This window comes from Leptonotus elevatus, chromosome 19, assembly GCF_054856555.1.
Source record: "Leptonotus elevatus isolate MCC_2025b chromosome 19, RoL_Lele_1.0, whole genome shotgun sequence".
NCBI classification, from domain to species: domain Eukaryota; kingdom Metazoa; phylum Chordata; class Actinopteri; order Syngnathiformes; family Syngnathidae; genus Leptonotus; species Leptonotus elevatus.
Window position 1 is genome coordinate 11358185 of NC_141257.1, and position 15894 is coordinate 11374078.

Sequence of the window (15894 nt, forward strand, 5' to 3'; positions counted from 1 at the left end):
TTTTGTTTTTTGCTTTACTTCAAAATCGCAACTGAAAACAAAAAGTCAAGACTATTATCAGCATGATGAGATCTTGTTACCCGGCAAAAACGTTTTACGTGCTTGTGGGATGTAAATCAGTGCTACTCAAGAGTGAGGCGACCTCTGGCAACAAAACAACATTGTGTCAGACTTACTCTTCTTCCCCTTTCTTGTGTGTTGTGTGCATTCCTCCGTGCTGCTGCCAGGCCGTGAGGTCGCAGGGCACAAAGACCGAGACACTGACTGAGGCTTCGTCTGTTTAAACCCACGCAGAGGAGCTAGGCAACACGGGTAAACATGGAGGTAAGAGGGGGGGGGGGGCGGTAGTGCTCCAGTAAATATGTCTGAGTTGGTTCGCGAGAGAGTTTGAGGAACAGTCGTTCACAGTGAGCGGTGAGGGGCCTCCACGTACAGAAGAGCCGTTTATCCTCCCGCCTGTGTCCATTAAAAGTTAGTTCCCCGCTTCGGTGGCGCGGCTCGCACGGCCCTGTGATCTCCACGTACGAATGCTAGCACCCACTGTTGAACCCGAGGCAGGGGCACTTACGCAACCCGCACGGCGCTGACACCTGGACAGATGAAAGGCGTGCGGGCTCATCTTTCACTCAAGGCTATTTCCGTGCTTGAAATACGCCATCATAACACCCGCGGGCCTACGACACCCGCCAACTTGTAATCTGCTAGGTGTGAGAGAAAAAGATACCGCAGCCACGGTGGCTGTTGTTAAGGAGACCGAGACCTCATACAAATCTTCCACTGGCCGCTGATTGTTTGACTTTGTGGAGGTTCAAAAGGAGGATTTTGAGGCTGTAACTCAAGCCGGCGGGAGATTGCGCAGCCGCTGGATCTCCAAATCTCACACTGCCAGCACACTGATAATACATGTCAAGCATGAGTTGAACATGCTGAAAATGGCACGCCACGGGAGAGCCAACCCTGAAGGAGTTGATCCCATCCTGCCTAATGTTATGGAAACGGGATGAATAACATTTCTCTGCCGTTTTTAGTCCCGGCGCTGATGTAGACGACGTAAAAAAAAGTATCTGGTGTTTGTCGTAGGAAACAGGTGCTCCAATGCACTTAATCGCATACCATAGACAGAAAAGAATAGCGGCGGTAGCCACTTGAATGGGCTGCAGCTGTACAGTGCATGCCGCATAAACAAGCTTGGGAGTACCTTGCACGACGCATTCATGTGAGGATATGACTGTTCACCGCCGACAATGAGAGCCACTAAGAGCCTGTGCTTGTGATAAATGAGCCAACGCACATCAGAGAGTTGTGGAAGTGCAGGTGATATCTTTCTCCCCCCAAATATTGTCAGGTAGTCTCCTGGTGCCGTTTAAATTGATATTTGTTGCTTGTTTATCAGGTTCGTAATTTCAATTTAACTCATTCGCTGCCATTTACAGCTATAGACGGCAAAAATTAATTTGAACAATTTCTATTAGTTTCAAATTGTTTTCCACTTTTGTTAACAAGAGTATGAAAACCTAGAAACAAAATGTATTGTACATTTAGAACAGATATAACATTTGTGATTAATCTTGAGTTTAAATAATTAAGTAACTAAACAAAATTAGAGGCGTCAGATGATTAATTTTTTTAATTGTAATTAATCGCATGACTTCAATAGTTAACTCATGACTAATCACATTATATATTGGTTTTAAATGTACAATATTTTTTTTCTAGGTTTTCATACTCTTGTTAACAAAAGTGGGAAAAAATGTGAAACAAATCGAAATAGTTCAAATGAATTTTTGACGTCTATTGCGGTCAATGGCAGCGAATGAGTTAATAAACTCTACTAAATGCAAGGCATTAAAAAGCTTAGTTGAGTAAGAAAGACAGTAATTTACTTAGTTTGAATAGTAAACATTTTGCACTGATTAAGATGCTATTTACATAAAACATTATAACTAATATCTATAAAGTGGACAGGAGGGACAGGTACCGGTCTGGCCCGCAAATAGCAAAAATGTGCATACTGTATTTCATATTCAAATTTTGAGTTTTTAAAAACCCGATTAAGAACATCATTTATTTATTCTGAATTTTGGCAGTTTTAGTCCTCCATACCCTGAATCTTTTACAAATCTTAATTTTGAACTTAACTCAAATTTTGACAGCATGTAAACATAGTCAGTGAATGATGCAAAACAGCCTCTGAAAATATGCACACTCTCTCTCTCCTTTATTGTCGCCCACTTCCTCTCTTTGTGGCAACGGTCTTCTTCCTTGACAATCACCTCATGTTTTTTCGGTTCAGTAAAAGTAATACAGTACGATCAAATAGGTTGAACCTCAAAATGTGATAAAGGCTTAGAGTAAATTTAGAGTCTTCAATTAATCTTATATGTGTGATTTGGAATTTTTTTGGGGGGGGGGGGGGGGGCCAGTGTTAGATTGAACCCCTCAGAACAACGAGGCATATGCCACTAAGCCACACAGTTGGACATGAATTCATTTAAAGGTTGAATTACTTTAATGAATTATATTAGGTTGAATTGAGTACTGTCTCTAATGATCACAAGTATTATCCTAATTATATTGACATTAAATGTTTTTGCTTCAAATAGCCTATCACAGGTCAAATAAATGCCAAAACAGAGCCGACATTTGTTTCCCTGTCAAATAATAGTCTTCATAATGACGTCACTTCTACAAGAGAAGCAAGCGAGGTGGCAGGGGCGGGTCCAACGTGTATCCGGACCAATCAGTGACTCGTATGCAAAATTGGGATTTCGTCAGCGAGCAGAGGAGCCGACAGTCGTCCGTAGACTTTGAGGGAAAAGGTTCGTTCGAGTCTAGAAGCCCGACAGTCGGCGAGTTACTCCGTCTTCACGGCTCCGGATGGCTGCATAGCCACACACAAGTCCCTCTTCTTTCTCATTGATGCCATACTATCGGATATTTCTCATCTGTTTTGGAATCTTCTAGAGGAGCAGCAAAATGAAATATAAAGTAAGTGACTGTGTGCCGCGGGGTGTCATAACTGTTGTCAGAAGAAAGCGATGAATAACTTTTATACCGGGCTTCAACTTTGTAGGGAAATGGATCGAATGCGAGTAAAACCAGGACGTTATGTCACTTGACCGCCTGTTTTCTGCACGCATGATTTCTTTTTTTCCCCCCTCTCTCAATCTGTCGCCGCTATTTCAACAGTTATTTCAACAGCAGGGGCGTAAAACGAGCGAAAATGTCGCTGGGTTCATCGCACTGAACACCCCAGACAGACATTTCATTCCCATTTATTTGATGATGATGATGATGATGACTATAATATATTAACAATCAATAATCAACTAGAAACATAGTACGTGCAAAATATACTTATTAAAGTGGATATTTGCATTATTTTGCCATGAATCTACAAATCCAAATTCTATTACACTATACTTAAGATGTCATCAGTGTTTTGCAACATAACACATAGGCCAAAGCTCAAAGTTCAGAGACACACCTTCCCCAATCATTGCCAATGCCAATCATACTAAAGTAATTGTTATATACTGCTATAAAAAAATAATCACAGGTTACAGTTTAATCCCACAAAATCCAATGTGATCATGTGAATGAGGCCTATATTTGGACATCCCTAATTCAATTCAACTGACACAGTTAGAAAAAAAAAATGGGACATGCCTCCTGATTTGTTTATAAAGCTTAAAATATTCATATGAAGTGACTTCAGCAGTGCTACTTCCACTATCTTAAATATGTTGTGACGCAAGACCCAACTCGAGATTATCAGATGTACAAGTGAACAGTATGTTCAGTTCACCAAACGCTGTCGTTGAAGTGCGGTCACACGCAGCGCTGGTCTTCATTAGATGAGCTCACAGACTCGCCGCATCTATCCGACATGTCGGCATGATTCAGACAGAGGCTTTCAAGGACGGACGGACGGACGGGGGCTTGCAGTTTTGTGGGTTGTTTTCTCAAGTTGCTGTTTGTCAAGCTTCCCCTGTTGCTCAGCGTCGGCCTGCTGTGTCTTTTTAGGGAGGGGGGGGGGGGGGAATGAAGGAGACCAGTGGGCGTGCACATGGACTGACTCATTGGTCTGTTAAATATACACTTTAGAGCCGGCTCATGGTTTCAGCCTGTGATCTTTGCAAAGGGGGAGTTTGGATATTTATGAATCAGATCGAGAAGCATTTCAAGACTCTTAAGTGTGTGTAGGAAGGAAACTAACACAGTGTGCAACCTCACGAACACAGAATCGTGTCTACACTTTGCTGTTTGTCTTTCAAGATAGTGAGGCAGCCGGTGCTCTTTACTCAAGATGCCCTATTTCCCCAAATAGTGACCAAGGGCGTTTAGTTATTCAACTACAAACAGCACCAGACATTTATTTGAAGCAGGCATCTATTTGAGAGGAGGCCTTTATTTGTATAAGGACGCAGCTGCCCAAACAGATTCATTCTGTAAAGCGGCGATTTGACACAAATCTGTTCGGAATGCTCTGTAGTCTATTGCTAGCACACTTGGAAAGTCAGAATTACACTAAATATTTGAATGGAAAATACTTCTAGGCCATAAATAGTAGGGATAGACTGATTATCTGTGCCGATATTTTGACATATATCGCCATCTGCATTTTTACGAATCTGAAGGCAGATTTAGCCGGTATCTCACTGAGTGGTGAATGCTTGCGAATGTAGCAAATGTTGGGTTTTCATCAGGATTTGCAAGATGTTCACAGACAGTTTTTACTTGGCACAAAGATATTTCAAATATATTCAGACAATTTTTCACCGTCTGCAAAGATCTTTCGAAACCTTTTACGAAACCTGACAAAAAAATTTTTTTTTAGCTACAATAAATATACAAATACAAATAAAAAAAATGAAATTAGTGTGGTAACTGAGAATTCTTGTGCCATGTGAGGACGTCGTCTCACGCTGATCCACGGTTTGTAATCCTGAAACATCGTAAGTCAGTCAACTTAATTATGTTATTGAGCCATGATGACTGAGCCACGTCTAATTGTTAATTAATCGTATCTTGAAGCAATATAGAAATCAAAACTTGGCTACAACCAGCTGTCGATTTCGTCTCAACTCGATTACGGCCTGAAGACGTCAAATGTGTCATTAGCTTTGGAAGACCTCAACTACTCCTCCAGTTCATTCAGACATCATTAATCTATCCTGTTGACAAGGAAGGTGCCATCTTGTGTCTTCTTGCTGCCAAGGAAATATGTTGAAGGGACTGAGGAGTTTCATTTCGTTGTAAGTAATGCTTTGCTCTAGGGCAATTACAAACCATTTTAGGGTGGCATAAATGACACACAGATTTTCGCTTTTCACAACAGGGCTCGCTCCCATCACCCATGAATAGTGAGTGTTCACTGTACACATGTCAACATTATGTAACAAGGGGGGAAATGAGGGTGGCATGGAGAGGGAAGGAATGTGACACATTTCGCGTCAGCCTCCCTGCTGTTTTTATCAGATTTCTTTCGGATCAGCTGCCTTGTTTGAAAGCTGCTAAATAGCCGCAGAGGTGACACTCTCGGATCGCCATGTTTGCGTTTGATCTTAGTCCCATTGAATGATTTACCGCTATATTAGGCAGCAGAGGGGGTCGTGTTTCAGTTGGAGTTGATTTAACTTGGTGCTCAGTCACTTGTTGTCTGTCAGAGAGGCTTTCCTAACAGGTGCTCAGGTGTGAGGGAAAGGATTGTCTCCATTGGTCCCTTAATACGTATAATCCCTTCTGCAGGGTCGTACGCACGCATTGTGATCTCTCGCCGCGTCGGCGACGTCCGTGGATTTCAACAGAGCGTGGCACCTGTGCTACTTTCAAGTGTTCGGACTGTTGTGGTGGAAAAAAAAAATTCCACTGACGCTTCCACAGCTGAAGTCACAGTTGCCGAAATAGCTTCACAACCACAGTGATTAGGTGGCCAAAATGTGTGTTTTCCTCACTGTTCTCTTTTTTTTTTTTTTTTTTTTTTAATGGGTTCAACTTCCAGGCACCGGTCCAAGGGTAAAGGGAGCTGGAGGAGGGCGAAGCAGACATTGTTCTGAGTGGGAGGAGAATCCCTGATGCTGAAAGGGGCTGCAGCAAATGAAAAGGAGAGGAAGTTGTGGGGGGCGACGAAAGGGCAAAGTTAGATGTGTTTGGTGATGGGGGGAGGGGATGGGAAGAGAGAGGTTGAGGGGCTCCCTGTGAGAATGAGAACATTCCAGGACGTTGTGCTTGGGAATGTCGTCCAGAAGATGCACAGGATTGTTTCAAGGTGGCCCTTTAGGTTGGTAACGAGTCTGGCAGAGGTTGTGAATGGTTGGGCCGACAGGGGCATTGTGTTTGCAAGAAATACTTCTTTTCTTCACATTGAGGAAGGAATCCACAGACAAACATGTGCCTTAGTCCCCTTAAACTTGATTGAAACTTCCACTCTTCTATCTGTTACCATGTATCATTTTAAGATGAACACGAAAAGCTACTCCCCCAATGATAATGAATGGCGCCCCCCACAACCCCCCTCCACAACAACCCACCCCACTGTGCCCTCACACCGTCAGCTAACGTTCAACATTACAAAAAAAAAAAAGGCAGATTATATTGTGAGCGTTCACAACACTAGCAATAATCAAGTAGCCCCCCCCCCGTCCCCTGAAGAATCCAAACTATTTTGCAAGGTCATCTCAAGATGGTGAGCCCCTTGTCGGGATGGTATGACCCTGGGGGCAGTTGACCCTCATGTTAGAAGAAGGAAGCTGGACAGCTGAGAAAAGTTATTAATACCAGGGCGCACGTGCATCCTTCTAGAAAAAGACAAAAGATGATCTCATATCTCGTTTTTGAGGGGGGAGGCCGGCACGGTTTGGGGGGCGTTTCTTACTGCAAGATCTTCTCTTACCGTGAAATCGTAAGGACAGTGCAGTGAATTTCCATCTCATTAGCAATTCCTATATGGAAAACCATCCAACGTGGCCCTGCAGTGATACCATGAAGATGATTTCAGATCTTGGTTAATGCCCCCTACGGGAGGGATTAGTTTGCGTCTCCAGGGCCCACCGAGATGCACCCGTGTTGCATTTGGCCTTGGCATGGAGCTTGGCAATAACACGCCTCTTGTCTTTTGCCAATACTCTTGCTTGACTCTTGGCAATTCAACAAATCCCGGTGATGCTTTTGTGAATGTAAATTCTCTGTCTGGAACTAAACAAAAACTTGAGGGACAACTTCACTCCATGCTGCTTCACAGTCTTCAGATTACCAAGAACGTCTTGGCAATAAGACGCAAGATGACACTGCTCGATATGCTCACGCAGCACTCCCTCAGATTCACGGAAATAGATGCACTTTTTTTTTGTCGGCGTGGCTTGGGCACCTAATTATAGCTCGTGCTTCAAAACCCTCTTAAGGGTGGGGAAACGACAAGGCCAGTAGGCCGTAAGTCGCTTTGGTTCGCTTTAAGTCCTGCAGGAGACGGGAAGTGCTGCAGGTTAGGGAGTGGTGACGGAGCTGAACGCGGGGTTATGTCAAGCTACCTCGTGGTTTACTTGACAGTAAAGAAATGACTACAATGGATGGAAAGGGTTAAGAGGAGTAGACATTTCACAATCACTTCCTGTGTTGCACTCAAGTCCTGCCCACATTGTATTCATCATGTTTTAGGTTTACAACTGGAAGTGGCTTTAATTTGTAATCGTATGACATCAGTGCAGTCTTGAGTGGTCAAAAGTTGTATCATCACAGTTTTTACGAGTGTTTGGACACAGCGTCCCGTAGAACATCTGTTTAAGGAAACAATCTAGTTTCCACCTCCTTGAATTCTCATATCACCTGGGATTTCATTTCCTGAGTCAGCATGTAGTCTTCCTCTTTGTTGCGGCTCTAGGCTGTACCGTCATTGGTCAGACAGTTAGGCACGTCTGCCTAGATACACGACGCCAGGGATTGGTTGTCAGTCTGTCGATCAAAGTTATTTCCTGCACCTCGACTGTAACAGATCGTGCGAGTTTTGTTTTTCCTCCAATGTCATCTAGCATCGTTTGCAGTCAGTCAATGGCAGTGATCACAAGCCTCGAATGAGCTATTGATTTTTATAGACCATTTCAAAGCTCATCATACTGTAGAGCTCTGTAACTATTCTGAATTGAATTACAACTTGGTACATAAAGGGTCACTGTCTATGCGAAGCAGTGAGGTTAGATAATGTTTAATTCCATGTGCGAAGACGACGTTGGACATTGATGTTGTGTTTTCCATGCAGGAACCTGCTATATAATTATGCTCCAACACAGCCACTGGCAGAGGTTACAAAGAGGCTATAATCGTGGGTAAACCTTCCTGAAAAATGTCCAAATGAAGAAATTACCATGTACTCCGGGCACTGAACCACTTCCCATGAGTCTTTCCTACCCAGAACCCTTCACACGGCCCATTTATTTGAACTGGCTCTCACCCGCAGCAGGCCTCTCACTCTGAGGAACGACTGGTAAAAGTCATCAGGTCCTCATTATCATCATTACCATAATTATTTTCTATATATAACCATGTGAAACGAGGCCATATGAGTGTGCTGCTTTTCTCATTTGACAAAGTTACAGTGGTGGATTCTCACAGCTGGTAGAAGCACTTTTTTTAGGGGGGCGTTTGTTTGTTTGTCCTCTTTCTTGGGCAACAGCAGAAGGGGATTTTGAGACTTTATGAGCTTGTTTAGTCAAAATCCTCTTCATTACCCGCCCTATAGAGTCTGAACCTCACAGAGAGTTCTCCCTGCCAGCAAAGGTGGGGCCCTTTCAACAGGCGGGGAAGTTACGTAAGGACGATTTTATTTTGGGATTGGTCAGCACAGGCAAGCGAGAGGAGGTTTACACAGTCTGCACTGAGGCCAGACACTGATGGAAAAAAGCCTGCGTGAGTCATCAACGTCTGCGTACGTAGAGACGGGTTCAAGGGGGCGGCGCCGCGGGTCAGACAGCTGGATCTTTAGGTTGTATGCAGTGATCCAGGTGCAGATCCAGACAGTTCCGCTTTGCGCTATTGCATGCAGTCAAACTGATGAAAACACGCAAGGCCTTTAAACCAGATGTCGACGGAGGCAGAAGGAAGCCTGGCAAAGGAAAGCAAAACAAATTCTTGCTTTACGTCTTATTTTTATCTTGGCATACCGAGTGATTTGAGAGACTAGAGATCCAGATTCCATCTTTGAAGACAGGGCGAGGGGAGAAAGGTTATTTGGGCCAAATGTTGTAATATAGCAACTTTCCACAGTACAGTACAGAATTTGTGGGGCACTCACCATGTGAAAGGCTTCATGCTCAAGATCAGAGGAGGCAAATCCAGGTCCAGAAAGTAAATACGCTGCCACAGTTTAGCTTTAGCCACAGGTGCTTCTACTCAACTGGCAAGTGAATGAGCATGTTTACCTGCCGGTTGAGTAGAAGCACTTGTGGCTAAAGCCAAACTTTGGCAGAGTTTTTACTTTCTGGACCTGGGTTTGCCACCCCTTTGCAAGACGACAATGCTGGTTCTTCCGGCGGTATTGAATACGTCATTTGGAACGAGATGTGCTAATAGACAATAACGGAGGTGAACAAGGGTGTTGCGCAATGGTGACTAAGGAAGCTAGAAAAAGCTAAGGCACAGCCGCGGGTTAGCATTAGCTTGTTTGTCATTTCTAGCTTTGTAGTTCCAAAAGTTAGACTGACCCAACAGTGGTTAATGAGTCAAAAGTGGTCTTTTCTAAATGATACAGTACATTTTTACGTTTTCCTTCACATTTTAATAGTTTCTTGGTGTATTTTTAGTGAAGTTACAGCCTCAGAGCGCCTTATCCGTTCAGCTTCCTGCAGTTGGCCAAGTGCCGCCTATCTTAATGTTGAAGAAGTGTCATAGTCACGTTGTTATTTTAGGTCGTCGAGACCAGAAACACATCATAGTTTTCTTGAGGGAGCAGTAGCACGTCTCGCCCCGTCACTGACCTCTAAATGATAACTTCCTGGAAGCTCACACTCATCGGTGCGAGTCGCACTAGAGGGGCCCTTCCCTTCACCATCCCTCCCTCCACAACCCGCCCGCCGGCCCCACACGCAAATGGCAAACACGTGTGTTTACAGCGTGATCAATGGCAGAGGAGCATCACCGTGTTGTAACTAATCTGTGTTTATGTCAGAGACGTGACGCCTGGTTAATAGTCGGTTTTATCTGCTCAGATTACAGCCGTGCCCACACAAGTCAAGCAAACAAACACGGCGAAGAGAGCTGCGCGTTCCGTCTTTGCTTCACATCAGAAGGACATGTGGGACGTTATTTTCACAAACAACCTGTTTATGCAAATTTTTATGGCTCTTTGATTGCATTTCCCAGGCTAGTCATATAGATTTGCATTAATGCTTTTATATTGGGCTTTAAATCTAATCCAACCCATGGGTGACAGAACATTTCCTGGGTGAAGGTGCAATATAAAATGGTCATTATTCACGAGAAGAAGCTCCCACTGGAGGAAGTCAGTGAGATTTACCACAACAGATGATGAATGAGGTTGATGGGACTATCAAATGTGTTTAAACAACAACAACAAAAACATACTCATTTTAAAATGGCATTATTGCTCATTTGTAATAATGGCAACCCTGAATCATTTAAAGTACTGTAGTGGTTCTCAAACGTTTTACATCAGCAAGCATCTTTGTGTGTGTGTGTGCGAGCGTGTACTTTAATGACCAACAGCTGAATACAGTAGCATGTTTATGCTAAATGTTTAGAAAAAATTTGTCGGGTTTTATTTCCAAAAGACAAATTTAATGTTATTGTAAGCTAACAATATGCAACAATGTACTAAGATATAATAGGTGTGTGTGTGTGTGTGTGTGGTGTGTGACTCCAGCAGAATAAAAAAAAAAGTATTTTTTTCATTGCACATCCACTACAGTAGGTGGCAGTGACACTCTCACTGTCAGAGACTGCGAAAGGAGTATTAGCTTCTCTGCAGAGGTGTACTTGCAATTTTAGACAAATGATACTATTTATAGTCATTGTGGAGAGTATACTTGGGGCATGAAATATTTTCTTCTTCCTAGAGGGGTAGTGTATAGCAAAAAAAAAAACAATTGAGAAGCACTGCACACTGAGAACCATATGTCATATTGGTAAACGTATTGTTAGTGCAAGTGTCAATCCTCACGTTATGACCCTGTTCAGCATTATTGTATGCCGTTTGTACAATTTATTCTGCATGTGTAAAAGTATCAGATTACAAGGGGTTTCTGCTTCACAACTGTAGAGGGAGCCCTGGAGTCAAATCATGTTTCTTTGGCTACTTTATTGGAATGCCAGGTGTTGTTGACTCTTTCTGAAGTGCATTTCCAGGGAAATGTTTTTGCTTTTGGCTAAAAGAAAATGCAGAGCTCCATCATTTTTATTCCGCAGCCACAATATAATTTTCTTGTCAGTTACGTTTCTTATAAAGAAGACAAATTATGGCAAGCACTGCATGCATTCTACTATGGATCTTTGAGGCCTAAAACAAAAGTACTTTAATAAGCAATTTCTATTTAAAAAAAAAAAAAAACATCTTGTGATAAGCATGAGGATTAAATTAACTTCCATTTTGAGCTATTAAAAAGGGCCCTGTGGCTGAAGTAAACAAACAGCCAAGTTGATGTATGCATGAATCCGCTCTGGGGCTTGTGATGTGATTAGGTTTGCATAAATGTATTGCAGAAGTGTACTCGGCCTTTCAAACACCGAGAGTCACGTGGGATCGGCTCCGGCTTCCCAGTGACCCTGAAAAGGAGAAAAAGAGAGAATATGGAAGTAGAGATGGTGCCGCAGAGCTACTTACACCTTCAGAGAGGCTTTAAAAGCATTTGTGTGTGATGCCTCAGAGCCTGAGCTTAATACAAGAGTTCCGCATTTTCAGCTGATGGGAACAATCACTTCATTAACAGAGACAAAAGAGCGGACAAAGGAGTCTGGTGCCCGCTGCTCTTGTGTCTGTGCTGAGATTTCTCCTCGCTGCATCAATCACACACAAGCTGGCGACTACGCAGAAAGCGGCCCCTAGCACGAATACAGTTGCAGTAGTAAGCGCAGACGGGAGCTTTTCCTTTCCTCATGGATGACTCTGCCAGGCCACATCAAATTATCGGAATAGTCACATGGTGACCTCCGAGGTCGCGATCGAACACGCTGCGGGTGCACCTAGTGGGTCGCTGCGGGGGGGGGGGGGGGGGGGGGTGGTACTCGCCGTGGGTGTGTCGGGTGTTGCTGGCTAATGGTGCTGACAGTGCACTTAGACAATGGTTGAAGCACAGTGAGAGATAATGATGTTAACAAGACGTGAGACTTTCACGTGGGAACTGTTTGATTCGGGCCAAGAGGAAGGCCAAGGAGGTGCGCAAACCAAAAAGAACCTCAAAGCCAACTTCCTGGTTCTCACACGGAGTTACTGTACAATAAAGGCTTGATAACAAGCAAGGAAATCATTTATCTGATACAATATAATGACTTGATGACAAATAAAAGCAAAGTAGTAGACAACAGAGTCTAGTCAATTTCATTATATTGGAGGAGAGGGCCAATTAAAAATGTTTTTTATCATTGCTATATTCCATTATATGGTTTGCTATTAATGTATGCATTTCACAGAAATGAGTAAATCCAGGGGGACTGGAAAAACTCCCAAAAGCGTGACAGATCTTGATCCAGTCACCATTTAAAAAAAAGAAAGAAAAAAAAGGCTGACCATTACTGATGTGTTCAATTGACCCTTGGGACAAGCCTCTTTATCAATTATTTAATCAATAAGTGGATTGGCAGGACCTCTTACTTCCCCCTGAATTCGTTTTTCATCGACATTTTAAACAATTCCATTTGGGGGAACGGTTTTGGGAAGCCCCTTAGCGAGGTCTTGCTTGGAGTTTGCTATGGAAAACTGACGCCATCAAACACTTTTCAGGCCAATGATGAGCCAGGCTTTCCCTCACAAATGCTCTTTAATGGACACAATTTTGTTAAAAGTCTTCTCAGGAAAATGGAAGCTGCAAAGGTGCAAAAGGTCTCCACTCCTTTCACACATACAGAGCATGTAGTCATAGCTTGTTTGTGTGCTTAGCAGCACCTAATACTGTATTTGTTCATGCGCCAGTGTAAAGCCCCATTCATGCTAAGTTGATTCTTTCCAGCCATAAAAAGCCCTAAAAAGGATAATAGTGCATTTAATGTGGCAATTAGCAGCAAGTGCCTCCCTAAAACACTGCACCGGCACACTCCGGGGCATCTGCTATCGCCAAAATCTGCCTGTTAGACTCATTATACCCCAACCCCCGCTGGCCGAAACGCGCAACTGTGCCCCGAAGCGGGGCCCAAGCTGAGAAAATCCCGTCAAGTTGAGATTTGTTTGAAAGACATCTGGCGTAGAGCCGCGGGCTAATGCCATCTGCATGGTAATTTGGAGTGGGCTTCAAGTTCACCAACATGTCAGCGGAAATGTTAACACCGAAGATCGTGATAAACAAGCTTGAGAAATGGTCGTTGTCTTCAGCGCTAGAAGACGATTATGAATAAAATAGCAATCACGATTAGGAAAATGATTATTAATTGATTTCAAAACTTAGCATTTATTCAACTACTAGAACTCAAAAAAACGAGAAAATAAATTTATAAGAAAAGAAAATACGAATATACAAAAATAATAGCAATTGGGGGAAAAACGCTGTTCCTATGCATTTTGGCCTCTTAGGGGCAGTGCCATGCATGGATGTAGTACACACAATTTTAATAGAAGAAAGTTGATAGCATTTGTTTTTCGACAGGGGAAAAACTTGTGCCTTTGATTATTGTTATCTAACCTGTGTGAATGTATTTCAACAATGTTTGTGTGTGAATATTCGTTAAACGAAGGAATATCACTCCCGAAGTTGATGCTAATTCCCATTAGCATTCCAATGGGATATTACGTTGACTTTAGCATTGGCAGCTAGCGATGTTTTGTATTTAAATACACAATGTGTGTAATTATTTTTGTTGTGTTTTTAGTTTTACAGTTAACTCCAACTGGGGTGTCATTAAAAAGCTTAAAGCACGCTCAGGGACGGCAGAATCACATACGCTACATACACGCTTGCTACACAAGCAACATGGTGCATTCAGGGTACTTTCACACCGTCAGAGACTTGTAAACCCACTGTCTCGTTTTGTACATCGTTTTTCTTCAGCTATAACGTTTTGAAGATTGAGAAAAGCCAAAATCGAAATCACCATTACATTTTGATTACTCCTCCAGCCCTCTTCAAAACTCGAAATTTGCACACAGTGTAATAAGTTTTCGTCTTCTCCTAGAACCTAATGGCCAAAGCGTTGTACGACAACATGCCCGAGTCCCCGGAGGAGCTGGCCTTCCGGAAAGGGGACATCCTGACCGTGATTGAACAGAACACCGGCGGCCTGGAGGGCTGGTGGCTCTGCTCCCTGCACGGCCGCCAAGGCATCGCCCCCGGCAACCGCCTCAAGCTGCTCATAGGGCCCAAGTTCGAGGCCCAGTCGCCGGTCGCCGCCGCCGCTGCCCAGTCGCCCCACCAGAGCTCGGGCTTCCAGCAGAAGGCCACCTCGGCGGGGACTAAAGGGCTGTACCAGGTGCCACCACAGCAGCAGGGCATCTACCAGGTGCCCTCTGGACAAGATGTTTATCAAGTGCCACCGAGGAGTGCGCTGGCTGCTGATAACACACCAAGCAAGGTGAGATAATATGAAGGAGGTTCATGACCTTTCCTTTCATAGTAGATCCTTAACGTGTATCATTTCACTACCAGTGCCCCATAGTATAGGTATTGGTTGGTTACAAATATCTCGATATCATGGTCTTAGAATTACAGCTCTAAAATGTCCTCTTTTATTTGGGTAAATAAAAACAGCATTTTTTTCCCCATTGAATACAATCTATTTGATTTAGATTTTATTAAGAACCATGTCTATGTTAACTCATTCACTCCCAGCCATTTTCACTGAAGCAACCCCCTGTGCTCCCAGCTGTTTTACTGAATTTTGAAAGGTCTACAGAATATTCTGTTCTACTGCTATAAACACATGGAACCTACCAAAAGAAAGATTAGACTCTCTTCTTTCATCAGGAAAAAAAGTGCATTTCTATCTGTTTCCATTTTGCAGCAATTAGCATTAGAATATAGCTAAGTTTCATCATTATTCACAAATCTGTTTAGAACTGTGGGTAAATGAGCTTTGTTGCAACATGGCCCTGGTTGATCTTTTATACTCTGCTGCCACCTGCTGGCCGTTTTGGTAATTACTACCATTGCTTCACCCGTTTTCTGCCGTTCAGAGGCTGCATCAAAGCCTTCTGTATGCTCTAGCATAAAATAACATAAAAAAACATATAAATGCGTCTTTGGGGCACTTAAAACATTTAAAATCGAACATAAATAAATATACATTTATATTAACATTCTTATGTTTTAATTCTTTGATCGCTATTTGAGCTATTTTTAGAACAGACCCGTGGGCTACTCATGTTGCCCTTGGGGCTAACTAGTACACGCTAGCAGCCCCCCACCCCCCCCAAAAGGCATTTGTTTAAGAGTAACTATATTATAGTAACTCAACTCTGCAAGTACCCCCCACGATAAATTGTCAAACCAGTTATTGGCCAATGTCTACCCCCATATATGATCAAGCATGGTATGGTACACTTGCTTACACTTGCTGGTCGTCACTGTAGTGAGAATGGAAAGGAAGGGAAAATAAATCAAATGTGAACTTCATCAGAAAATTGTCCTGTTACACTGCTTAAAACGATCACTATCCCGCCTGGAAACATGAGTTAGATCCAGAATTAGTCTTCCAAAACACACCCGAACAAAACAGAGTGTACCGCTTAATGGAAACATTGCT

At 43.1% G+C, this 15894-nt stretch overlaps 1 protein-coding gene and 1 long non-coding RNA gene across 2 annotated transcripts in view; one reads left to right on the top strand and one right to left on the bottom strand.

Annotated features, from left to right (window-relative positions):
* Nucleotides 1-2783: 2783 nt before the first annotated feature.
* nedd9 (neural precursor cell expressed, developmentally down-regulated 9) overlaps nucleotides 2784-15894 on the top strand; it is a 33176-nt gene continuing 20065 nt past the window's right edge. Inside the window, exons 1-2 of the mRNA XM_086062336.1 lie at nucleotides 2784-2988; nucleotides 14329-14724. Coding sequence (XP_085918462.1) covers nucleotides 2977-2988; nucleotides 14329-14724 — 408 coding nt within the window. The 5' untranslated portion in view covers nucleotides 2784-2976. The remainder of the gene's footprint in view (nucleotides 2989-14328; nucleotides 14725-15894) is intronic.
* LOC147157958 (uncharacterized) overlaps nucleotides 11032-15894 on the bottom strand; it is a 28190-nt gene continuing 23327 nt past the window's right edge. Inside the window, exon 7 of the long non-coding RNA XR_015091156.1 lies at nucleotides 11032-11772. This is a non-coding gene — a long non-coding RNA (uncharacterized LOC147157958). The remainder of the gene's footprint in view (nucleotides 11773-15894) is intronic.